Source organism: Trachurus trachurus, assembly GCF_905171665.1.
Source record: "Trachurus trachurus genome assembly, chromosome: 3".
NCBI classification, from domain to species: Eukaryota; Metazoa; Chordata; class Actinopteri; order Carangiformes; family Carangidae; genus Trachurus; species Trachurus trachurus.
The window spans coordinates 26924903-26937596 of NC_139893.1; the positions used below are offsets into that span (position 1 = coordinate 26924903).

A 12694-nucleotide genomic window follows, 5' to 3' on the forward strand; every position below is an offset into this window, starting at 1 on the left:
AAAGCAAAGTTTAACACACCCAGGTTAACTCTTATCTGGTTAACTGGTCGTCATGGTTATCTGTGCTACAAAGCTGGTTCTCGTCGTCTGGGTCAGGTTACCCCGGTTTAACCTCTCTGTCTACGAGAGCGCTCATCTTTAGAACCATGAATAATGTTCTTTATATGATCTAGAAACAGACTCAGGCACAGACACGTCAACTAGGAGAAACGTGAACAATATGATCAAAAATCTGATGTGTCTGTTACACGAATACGAATATGAATAACCTTATTATGGAGTTAATGTTTGTCTGCTGCAGGCAAAGAAAAACTAGTTCATGTTTCATTTGTTTGACATGTTAAAATCAGATTCATGACTTCCGGTGGTGACGCTGAAGCGAATGGCAGCCTAAACACCCCGCTCCCAACCGGTTGGATATTTATCCCCTTTGAAGAACATTAGATTTAAAAAACTGCACAGAAAGTTAACATGGAAGGGGATAAGCAAAAAAAGACTAAAAGTAAACAAGGCTCAAGACGTGATAGAGGAGAGAATGCCGAAGAAAAATACTACAGCGACGAGGACAGCTACGAGAACAATGGCGGCGCTGACGAGGAAGAAGCTAACCCCGTCATGCAGGCCATCTACAACGAGATTCGTGCGCTCAGGTCGGATGTTAAAAGTGAAATGAGTGAGTTTCGACTTTCCTTTCGTAACGACATGAAGAAGGAGTTGAACGAGTTTAGAGGAGAAATCAACCGAAAACTCGAGGAAGCTACAGGTGAGCTACAAGCTACCATAGCAAGAGTGGGCGAGGCCGAACAGCGCATATCCGACATTGAAGACTGGGACACGGCAGCGAAGGAGGCTCTCACCCAGGCGCTAGAGAACCAAGAGGCCCTGCAGGCTAAGCTAACCGAGCTAGAAGCACGCTCGCGCCGCAACAATCTCCGTATATACGGAGTACCGGAGGAATCAGAGGGGTCCAATGTGTCGGAGTTTATAACGAAGCTAATAAAATCAGAAGTCGGCCCGCCGGCCGCGGACATGGACCTCGGAATACAGCGCTGCCACCGGGCGCTCGCCCCAAAGCCTCCCCCAGACGCACCGCCGAGATCACTGGTGATTTGCTTCCTCGAGTTCAGAGTGAAAGAACAGGTACTGCGTACGGCGTGGAGAAAGAAAGATGTTCGTTACGAGGGGAAAAGGATCTATTTTGATCAAGATTACCCCCCCGAAATATTGAAGAAAAGAAAGGCATATGTGGGGATACTGAGAGAGCTTAAAGCTAAAGGGATCCGCTTCCAAACGCCACATCCAGCCAAGTTGAAGGTGTTTTTCGACAGCGGCACACAGATCTACGAGAGCGCAGCAGAGGCGGCTAAAGACCTGAAGAAGAGAGGATTCCCTATGGAGAACGTCAAGGAGCCTGACTCTACAGCGCTGAAGCAGCGGAGATTGGCGACGTGGGAGAGGGCAGGTGCAGATCGCCGCAGACAGGTAGTGGACCAAGGGCGGATAAAAGAGAGACTACGGAGCTTTCAGCGTGTTCCACCTGGAGCAACTGCTGCTGGCGAGTGAAAACACCTGAGGGTAAACATATTCACACATTGCGGGGTGAGTGACTGGAGCCATGTGCCTGTACAGAAGTTGAGCCCAGTGACTGTTTTATTATTTTATTTTATTTTATTTTTTAATTACACTGGGCTTAAAAACAAAAGTGTTATTAGCCCCCATGTAAAGTGGATGACTTATCATTAGTCAGTTTACCAGGTGAGGTAATACTATAATAATTACACAGATTTGTTTAAGCTGAACCTTATATTTAAGAGTTAAATACTACAGTTTGCCGTTTCTACTTAAATTTACCTATATTTGAACTATATAGCCTACATAAGATGGCAACATTTAGGCTTCTGAGCCTTTAATTTTTGTTTACTTACATAAGGAGAGCTTAAGAAATTACCCAAACTCACTTATTTTGAATTTCTATACCCGAAAGAAAATGCTTTTACAACTTAATTTTCAATCTTCTAAGGAATTAGATTTTTCTAAACGTTTTCATTATATCCTTTTACCTGAGAAGATAATTCCTGTGTTTCTCAACTCTCTGCCAATTTACAAAGAGAATACATATTATTTTTTACTGTACTTGACAAGATGGAACTTTATACCGGTCTTGGAGAAACTGACTCAGAAAGAATGTCACTGGTGCACAGTATCTCTTCTGATACTGATGAGAGGCCCTCGACGGACACGAGGATCTCCTCTCAACTTGAAGTTTTATTTGAACTTCGGACTTGGAAGTCTTTGATTTTTGTTTTTCTGTTTTTTGGTTCACTGTTCTTGTTCGGGATATCATGGGTAATGTTACACAGTTGTACACAGGTTGAAAAGAGTATATGCATCATCAGGAATATAAGATAGTCACACTAAATGTCAATGGGCTGCATAACCCGATCAAAAGGAGTAAAATTATAGCTAAAATGAAACGAGAAAAGCTGCAGGTAGTTTTTTGGCAAGAGACTCATCTGTCCTCTTTAGAACATGAAAAATTTAAAAAACTGGGATTTCAAAATACCTATTACTCATCTCATAAATCAGCCCGTAGGAGGGGAGTGGCTATACTGATCCCTAATGCAGTAAATTTTGAATTTATTTCAGAAGTGAAAGACAAGGAAGGGAGATTTGTTTTAGTAAAGGGTAAATTAGACAATGAAGAAGTAACTCTACTTAATGTGTATGCCCCCCCAGGGAGCAAAAAAATGTTTTTCAAAAAATTATTTGAATTGATAGTTTTGGAAACACAAGGAATTCTAATTTGTGGTGGTGATCTTAATGTCCAACTGCAACCAAAATTAGATACATCTAATCAGCGCCAAAAGAAAAGTCCTAATGCCGTTCTAGTCCAGAGGATGCTTACAGAGCTGGGTCTGATTGACGTGTGGAGAGAGTCTCATCCAGGAGAAAAACAATTCACATATTATTCCCCGTGTCACTCTGTATATTCACGAATTGATTATTTGTTTATGTATAAGTCAGACTGGCACAGAGTCAGGGATTGTAAAATAGGGATTAGAGATGTATCTGATCACTCAGGGGTGTACCTAACCCTGCACCTAACTAAGCAACGGAAAAATACTCTTTGGAGACTTAATACGAGCATTTTAAATGACAAAACGGTGCAGAAACAGATTCAACAGGAATTTGAAACATATTTACAAAATAATGATAATGGGGAGGTGTCTCCAAATACTTTATGGGATGCAGCAAAGGCAGTTGTTAGAGGCAAAATTATTGCCCTCACAGCTTTTCGTAAAAAGGAAAAACAGAGAAGACTTGTGGAACTACAAGCGGAAATGAAGTCATTAGAAACTAGACACATGGAACAAAGAGATCCACAAATATTAATTAAAATAAACAAAATTAAACAGGATATAAATGGCATATATGATGAAGAAATTGAAAAACAACTTAAATTTACCAAACAAAAGTATTATGAGACAGGGCATAGGGCAATGAAACTACTTTCCTGGAGGATTCGAAAACAACGTGGGAAAAATATGATTTATAAGATTAGAAACCCCAAGACACAAAAGGTTTGCAATGAATCAGAGGACATAGAACATGCTTTCGAACTATATTATAAAGAACTATATAATCAACCGGCCATGGTAGATATTACAACAATAGATACTTTTCTAAGTTCACTAGATTTACCATCTATAGGAGAACAACAAAATAAAGAAATTATGGCTGAGATAACAGCAGAAGAACTGAACAAAGCCATTTCGAGATTGAAAGCTAATAAGGCTCCAGGTTCAGACGGCTATCCGTCTGAGTGGTATAAAACATTTAAACAACAGATAACACCTGTTCTGCTTAATTGTTTCAACCATACACTGAGAACAGGAGAAGCCCCCCAATCATGGAAGGAAGCAGTTATCTCTATCATCCTGAAAGAAGGAAAAGATAAAAATGAATGCAGCTCATACAGACCAATATCAGTCTTAAATGTAGACTATAAATTATTTGCTTCAATCCTATCTAGGAGACTGGAGTCCATTGTCCCTGAGCTGGTTGATTTGGACCAAACAGGCTTTGTATTAAACAGACAGACACAGGATAATTTAAGGAGAACACTACAGGTGGTGAGTCATATTACATCAGAAAATATCAGTGCAATGTTAGTCAGCCTAGATGCTGAAAAGGCATTTGACTCGGTGGGTTGGGAATATTTATACAGGGTACTTGCAAGATTTGGCTTCAAAGATGGTTTTATTAAATGTATTAGAGCGCTATACTTTACTCCAACGGCCAGGATCAGGGTGAATGGACACCTGTCGCAAACTATTCATTTGGAAAGAGGGACACGCCAAGGCTGTCCCCTGAGTCCGACCCTATTCGCATTATTTATTGAGCCCCTCGCTCAGGCAATTAGAGAGGACTCTGGGATAAAGGGGACTATGATTAGAGGAGAAGAACATAAGATTTGTATGTTCGCGGATGATGTTTTGCTTTTTATTACAAGCCCAGACTCGAGCATCCCTAAATTGATGTCCCTGCTAAAAAAATATAATTTATACTCTGGGTATAAGCTTAATATCCAAAAAACCCAAACCCTTACATTTAACTATATACCCCACCCAGATATTAAAGGGAAATACAATTTTAAATGGGACTCGTCCAAAATAAAATATTTAGGAATAAACCTTACTAAAGATATGTCAAAACTTTTTGAAAATAACTACGGCCCCATTAATAAAGAGATCAAATCTGATATTTCTAGATGGACCCTCCTCCCACTGGATATGAGTAATAGAATAGAAATCATCAAAATGAACGTGTTGCCACGGCTTCTTTATCTCTTCCAGTCTCTGCCTCTAGAGGTACCCCAAAAACAATTTGATGAGTGGAATGCCTGGATCTCAAGGTTCATTTGGAACAGTAGAAGACCTAGGGTTCAGTTCAAGACTCTGCAGCTAAAAAAAGAGAAGGGAGGGAGAGCTTTACCATGTTTACAGGATTATTATTATGCTGCACAGTTGAAACCCTTAGTATACTGGTGCTCTCCAAATTATGAATCTAAATGGAAATGCTTGGAAACTACACAGTTAAAAATTCCAATACAATCTATAATAGGAAACAAAAACCAAGCAGAAAAATATTATAACAGCCTGAATCAATGGACTGTATTCACTCTGAAACTATGGTTTAAGGTTTTGAGGAAGTTACAAATAGAGAAACAGGTTAGAGTCTTGAATTGGATAGCATATGATCCAGAATTTGAACCTGCTAGATTGGACGGGGGCTTTAAACAGTGGGTTAGGAGAGGGATCACGTCCTTTTGTTCCCTCATCTCAAACAGTAAATTTCAGAGTTATGAGTCAATTTCAGCCACATTTGGACTGGAGAAGCAGGACTTTCATAGATACCTGCAAGTCAGAGACTATTATAATAAAAAATTACAAATCAAGGAGGAGAAGGAATACAATTTAATTTCTATATTTCATGAGGCATATAAAAAGAAAGATAATAAAAAGTTGGTCTCAAGAATATACGGAAGTATACAAGCTTCTAAGAATCACTCTACGTTATACATTAAACAAAAATGGGAGAAGGAGTCAGAAACACAAATATCAGAAGAGACCTGGATAGAAATATGTGAGACACAAGCGACCACTGCAAATTCGAGATCTTTAAGAGAGTTCGGCTGGAAGAATGTAGTGAGATTTTTCATAACTCCTAAATTAACAGCACTACAAACAGGCACACAGAGCCGAGGCTTTTGTTGGAGACAATGTGGAACCCCTATGGCTAACCACTTTCATGTTTTTTGGGCCTGTCCGAAAATCCAGTTATTTTGGAAGGAGGTGTCAACCGAGATAAATAGAATAATAGGGGTGGATTTAGATTTTTCTTTTGTTATTTTATATCTCGGTAAAACTCCAAAAACAGTCTTGCATAAGGACAGGTACTTGTTGAAGATTCTTCTGGCAAGTGGTAGGAAAGCCATAACCAGAAAGTGGTTGCAACTAGATCCTCCAACACTGATCCAGTGGCACGGGATCATTCACGAAATTTACTGTATGGAGAGACTTACTTTTGTTTTAAGACTTCAGTTGGAGAAGTGTATGGAACGCTGGGAAAAATGGATTGAATATGCACCTTGAATAGTGTGACATTTGACTATGATGTATGTGTATGTATGTATGTATGTATGTGTAATAGAATATTTTGTCTATAACTGTACCACCCATGACGATCTCATGTTCTTTGTTCATGTACGTAGATAAATAAAAAGTAAAAAAAAAAAAAAAAAAAAAAAAAAAAAATCAGATTCATGATCATGAGAACATAGATCAGTGTAACATCAGAGGATTCATTTTGTGAACAGCAGACGAAGGAGTCACTGTGATTGGTCCTGACGGTTCTTGTGCGTTTGTGCAGAATGCTCTGAGGTACGAGGACGGCGAAGTGGACGACTCCGCCCCTCAGCTGCGTAAAGAGAGGAGGAAGACATCGGCAGGCGACCAGGATGGACGGAGGAGCCGCCGCTCGTCCAGTCAGAACCTCCCCGACCTCCTGTCCTCCTCCGCAGGCTCCTCGCCACGCACCTCCCCCACGCCCCCGCCCCTCCAGTCCACCGCCACCCCCCTCTCACCACCCATCTCCTCAGCCTCCTCCCCCAGCCCCACCAGGGGACTCGGCAGTAGGGCGGAGTCCCCGTTGACCTCCGACCCCGGCAGTCCCGCCTTCAGCCCATCCGGATCTCCTCTGCCCCCTCATGCGGCCCCGAATGGAACCGCCCCCCCTGACCAGGACATGAAGTCACCGACCAGCCCGTAAGTTACAGCCCGAGGTCAGGGGTGAACAGGTTATTCAGTCTGCACCTCATGTTGCTCCTCCTCATCTCTCCTCTCACCACTCTGTCCACTAACGACCTGCAGCTTTAACTAACTGACACTTTTCAGTCATTGATCAGATTCCACCTGATCAACTCTGGTCCTGGTCCAGTTTTCTGAACAAGCAACTGATAGATTAATTAAGATAGTGGTGTAGACTCACAAAAAACTCTTTGTTTAAATTTAGGATAATTGAGATTAAATTACGTTACTTATCAGAGTTCTGGTTCTGGTTCTGGTTCTGGTTCTGGTTCTTTCTTGGTGGTGGGTTCACTGTCTCTGACCGGGTGTTTCCCCTGTTTCACCCCCTACCAGCAACACTCGCTCCTTCCTCAGTCACCACATGTCAGCTCTGGGTCTGAGCAGGAAGTCCCGCCTCTTCTCCAAAACCAGCTCCATCTCTGAGGAGCCGACGGCTTCCTGCAGGTCTGTAGAGCCTGACCTCTGACCCCTGACCCCTGACCCCAGCTCTAACACTTCAGATGATGGTGGTGATGTGTTCTGGTCTCATGGGTCACACTGCGGTGATGACCTCTGACCTTTGAGCTCCTCCATAGAGAGCAGAGGATTCCCTTCAGATAGCAGATCAAAAATCACACACACACACACACACTGGTCACAAGCATACACATAGTGTGACCTGTCAGAATAACAGAGTTTAATGTTTGTCTTTGTGTGTGTGCGTGTGCGTGCGTGCGTGCGTGCAGTAGTTCTCCCTCCTCAGATCCAGATCTACAGGAGAAGTTGAGTCCAGAGCCAAACAACAAGCCGGAGACTAAAACCATCTTCAAGTAAGTTGAGCAGCTGGGCTTGGATGTGTAGCCATGGTAATGTAGCTATGGTTACCAGGATGCTGTAGATGAATGGCTACTGTAGAAAAACAGGACAAAGATGAACGCGTGATTCAGCAGTGAGGAACCATTGGTCCTGATCCCTGGTTGTTTCATAACCCCTCCTGAGTTGTATTCTTTATCGTCTCTGGACCAGCTCTCTGGTTCTGGGTCTGAACCTCTAATGAAGTGGAGCAGATTTAACCCTGATGAAGAGTGAGCAGGACAAGCTGCAGTGTGACTGGCTCTCTCTCTCCCTCCATTATAACGTTATAGTATTTAGTCCGTTGCTCTAATCTTTCCCTCTCTCTTTCTTCTACCTCTTTCCTCCTTTTCCCCCACCCACCCCCACCCCCCAGCTCAGGGGAGGATGACAGCCCCTTCTGGTGAGTACATGTATCTCCCCCCTCCCTCCCCCGTGTGTCTGTGGTTCAGTACCTTTTATTTCTTCGTATCTTCCTCTCTATGTCCTCGTCTCCACAGACGTAGTTTGATCTTTATGTTCATCTTCCTGGTGTCTGTCTAACCCAGGACGGCTCGGTTGGTTCTGGTCTGGAACCAGTGTTCATGTAAACAAACTTCCTGCAGCATCAGAGGATGAAGAACTCATAACTTTAGTCTCAATCCAGCTCTGGTTCAATTGAACAGAGCTGTTCTTCAGCCTCTGATTCTGGTTCTGGTGACATAAAGGACTCTGAGGTGCAGCTGTTACCTGTGGTCAGTGAGGATGATGGGAAACTGGCTGGTGGAGATAACATGTCTGTGTGAGTGTGTGTGTGTTGTTGCCTCCACGGTGACTGTGGCTGAGGGACATGGAGTGAACAGGTGTGAAGACACCCTGGTTGAATCCTTGGGTGCGTGCGTGCGTGTGCTCAGCTCTGTATTGTGTCTCTGCAGCTCTGACGACTGTAAGGTAAATCTGGACAAGCCCGTCCTGAAGAGGTTTGAGTAAGTACCGCTGCAGCCCCACTGCATGCTGGGAGCTGGAGAGAGGATTTTCTGGGAGCTGTTGACGGTGCCTCGCTGCAAGCGCACGTGTGCGCGTGTGTGTGTGTGCGTACGTGTGCCTGTGTGCGTGTGTGTGTGTGCGTTGCTGGTGGCGGGGCAGGATCTGGTCTGCGGTGTTTAATCTGGTTTGGTTTTGCAGTGAAAAATGAAAATGAATCAGGTTGTTTGTTGTTTTTCTTTGAGATGATTCAGTGCTTGGGTTTCTTCTCTGTCATGTTCATATTCAAAGTGCATTCTAGCTGACCATATTTTTAATGAATGATGTGTGTGTGCCAAGGAGTTTTTTTTATATATAATGTGTTTTTTGCCTTTTATTGTTATGTGGTGCTGGGACAAACAAATTTCCCTCCTCTGGAGATCAATAAAGTTCATTCAATTCAATTCAAGTGTGACAGTGTGTTGGTCCATCTCCATGGAAACAGAGAGAGTCGGAGGTGGATGTGATGTGTGCAGATGTCTGTTCTGTGATGGAGACACCTGAACATGTTGAGCTGCTCTCATCACCTGTCTCCCCTCGCCCCCTCCAGAGGTAACTTCCTACGCAGCCTGGCAGCCACACAGTGGGAGAAGAAGAGGCGGAGCAAACAGCTCGGCCAGGCCAGGCTGTCATCTTCTGATGATGTCATAACCCCGGGCCCACAGCCAGCTGCAGAGGAGGGAGGGGCCTCCCCGACTCCAGAGCCGTCACATCATGGTGAACAATGAACAACTACAAGATAAGACATCATGTTGTTGACAGATTTATATATTATTTATTTTTTCCCCTGTGTTTGCAGTCGCCAGCAGCTCGGACGCTAACGGACACTCAGACTCCCACAAGGAGCCTGGTAAGAGACTCATTACCCACAATCCTCTGCTCTGTCGCTCCTGCTTCAGTGTCCAGTAGGCGAAGCTATGTAGAAACTTTGTTCAGGAAAATCTTAAGTGTGCATCAAACCACTGGTGAAACAGGATATATAATCATATGTGTGTTTGTGTGTGTGTGTGTGTGTGCACAACAGTGCAGCGTCAGTGCAGCACTCTTTCCAACGACAAGAAGTTCCTGCTGGACATGCTCTACTCCAAGACTCCAGACACCACAGAAGAAGAAGGTGAGCGTCTTACTGTCAACTTGTGATGTCTCTTTTCATTCTGTGATTGTGTCAGAGTGACACCTCTGTGTGTTTGCCTCCTCTTAGACCTCGGCCCCCGCGGCCGTGTGTTGGAGCGTCTGTCCAGCTTCAAAGCCTCAGTGGAGCCGTGCAGCCCCAGCGACAGCGCCGCGTCCCGCCGGGCGGAGCTGGAAGGACTGGAAGGCTCCACGCAGGCCGCACGGGCCCGACTGGCTGAAGAACAGCAGGTGTGTGTGTGTATGTGTGTGTGTCTGGTTCTGGGCCATGTGGGCTTGACCTGGTTGTATTAATGATGTCATCCATATGTCCATCCTCCTGCTGACCTGTGTGTGGCTCCGCCCCTCTAGAGTCGTCAGCTTCGCCAGCAGAGCAGCATCGATGTGGAGAGCCACGCCCGTCGCCTGGAGACCACCCAGATGACCCCGCTGGGCGCCGGGGGCCCGGCCGACGCCTGGGACCAACTGCAGCCGAGCGCAGAAGCCCTGCGCATCAAAGACCTGGACTTCTCCGACCTCCTGGACGAGGAGGACATCGACGTCTTGGACATGGACACGTTCGACTCATCCGCCGCCTGTAGACTCTCTGGCATCCCTCCCCCTCCTCCTCCTCCCCCGGGCCTGGGCGCTCCTCCTCCTCCTCCTCCTCCGCCCCCTCCACCAGGGGGTATGTGTCTTCCCCCACCCGCACCTCCACCTCCACCTCCACCTCCACCAGGTGCGCCCCCCCCTCCTCCAGGCCCCCCACCCCCGTCCTCGGCGGGGGCGTCCGCTCAGAAGAAGAAGAAGACGGTCAAGTTGTTCTGGAAAGAGCTGAAACAGTCCGAACGCCCTCAGAAGTGTCGCTTCGGCCGGGGGACAGTGTGGGCGTCGCTGGACAAGGTTGCCGTGGACACTGCGCGCCTGGAGCACCTGTTTGAGTCCAAAGCCAAAGAGCTCCCCGTTGCCAAGGTAACCTCACCTGTTGGTAATGAACAGATTTATTCTGGAACAAACAAACCAAACTAAGAGCGTATTCACACCAAGAAAGTCTGATAGTATTCACATTGCATTTTTTACAAGCGGACCAACTTTGTAAACAAAAGCATGTGTTGCGTTGTGTGTGATGTGCGGGTGTCCTGCAGAGGGCTCATATTGTGCCTCTTCTCTTTTGGCTGGCACGTTGCTAACGAGTGTTGCTAATGAGCATTTTCTGACAACAACGGAAGCCTGTTGAATCCAAAAGGATTTTGCATTTAGTTCGGAAAAGGTTCGGTCTGCATTCACACCACAAACAAATTGTACCAGGGTTCTTTTCGGACTCTGGTGCGGACCAAACAAGTGAACCGAGTCCCAGCTGCAGAGGTGGTCTCGGTTCACTTGTTTGATCCGCACCAGAGTCCGGTAGATTGTATACACGCCTCCACAAAAGGTCCGCACCAAGGAAAAAGTCAGTTTCAAGTGAACAAAACGAGCCTAGTGTGAATACGCCCTAAGCTTTCAGCAGTTTTCAGTGTCTGTTTTGTAGTATTGTCTCTTGCCACAAGAGGGAGATGTGAATCATGACCACCTGAGTCAGAGGCGGCAAACCTACAGGGACATACTCTGAGTGTGTTTGTGTGTGTGTGTGTGCGCGCAGAAGGGACCTGAGACCAAGAAGTCTGAGATCCTGGTTCTTGACCCAAAGAGAAGCAATGCCATCAACATCGGGATGACCGTGCTGCCGGCCGTCCATGTCATCAAGACCGCCATTCTCAACTTTGATGAGTTTGCCATCAGCAAGGAGGGGATCGAGGTACGGGTCACTTCATGTCCGACTGTGTGTGTGTGTGTAACCAGACTGAGCTGACCCCTTCCCATCTGTCCTGAGTAGAAGATCCTGACCATGACCCCCACTGAGGAGGAGAAGCAGAGGATCCAGGAGGCTCAGCTGGCCAACCCCGACGTCCCTCTGGGCACCGCCGAGCAGTTCCTGTGCAGCCTGGCCTCCATCAGCGCCCTGACCCCCCGCCTGCAGCTCTGGGCCTACAAGCTCAACTACGAAGCTCTGGAGAAGGTAACGCAACGTAACTGCACATCTGGGGGGTGGGATGTGGCAAAACATCTGTCACATTTTTGCTGAGCTCAGGTGGTGTCGCCCCCCCTGCAGGAGATCGCCGAGCCGCTGTTCGACCTGAAGCTGGGGATGGAGCAGCTCGCCTCCAACCAGACCTTCAGGAGGATCCTCGCCACGCTGCTCGCCATCGGCAACTTCCTCAACAGCTCCAACGTGAGGGTGCACACACACACACACACACACACACACACACACACAGATACACACCTGCCAGTATGTCTGACTCTGAACACACCTCACAGCAGTGATGTAGTTCAGACAAGTATGTCAAATTTAATAGGTGTGCCAGTTGTGATAAGTGTGACAGGTTTGACAGGTGTGTGTTTATTCATGTTTCTTTTGCCTGATAATAATAATAATAATTCTTTATTTGGTAACACTTTACAATAAGGGTCCCTTAATTAACGTTAGTTAGTACATTATTAAGCATTAATATATAAACGAATGTGTTAATTAAAGGGACAGTATGGGACTTTATTGGCTTTTTATTGACAAAAATCAAATATCGCTTTCATAAATACGTATTTCACTGAAGTGGAATCGCGCCCGCATACAAACGAGCGCTTTCTCGTACCTTAGAATGAGATGTTACAAGTCGTTACAAACATACAGGGGGGGGTTCACTGAACCTTCTCTGCCATGTTGAATCGCCATGTTTTACGTTCAGTGTCACCGTGGCTGTAAGTAACCTCAAACTCGGGCCGCCGGAGCTTCTCGGCTCGGGGAGAAAGTTTTCCAGACAGCGCCTGTTAAAACTGTCACCACC

The 12694-nt window shown here is 45.7% G+C and overlaps 1 protein-coding gene across 1 annotated transcript in view; it reads left to right on the plus strand.

The window, feature by feature from the left end:
* fhod1 (formin homology 2 domain containing 1) overlaps positions 1 to 12694 on the plus strand; it is a 33904-nt gene that overhangs the window by 16347 nt on the left and 4863 nt on the right. The window contains exons 10-20 of the mRNA XM_083994718.1: positions 6433 to 6827; positions 7203 to 7313; positions 7595 to 7678; positions 9253 to 9419; positions 9502 to 9552; positions 9727 to 9816; positions 9904 to 10064; positions 10185 to 10784; positions 11452 to 11607; positions 11686 to 11868; positions 11962 to 12081. Coding sequence (XP_083850844.1) covers positions 6433 to 6827; positions 7203 to 7313; positions 7595 to 7678; positions 9253 to 9419; positions 9502 to 9552; positions 9727 to 9816; positions 9904 to 10064; positions 10185 to 10784; positions 11452 to 11607; positions 11686 to 11868; positions 11962 to 12081 — 2118 coding nt within the window. The remainder of the gene's footprint in view (positions 1 to 6432; positions 6828 to 7202; positions 7314 to 7594; positions 7679 to 9252; positions 9420 to 9501; positions 9553 to 9726; positions 9817 to 9903; positions 10065 to 10184; positions 10785 to 11451; positions 11608 to 11685; positions 11869 to 11961; positions 12082 to 12694) is intronic.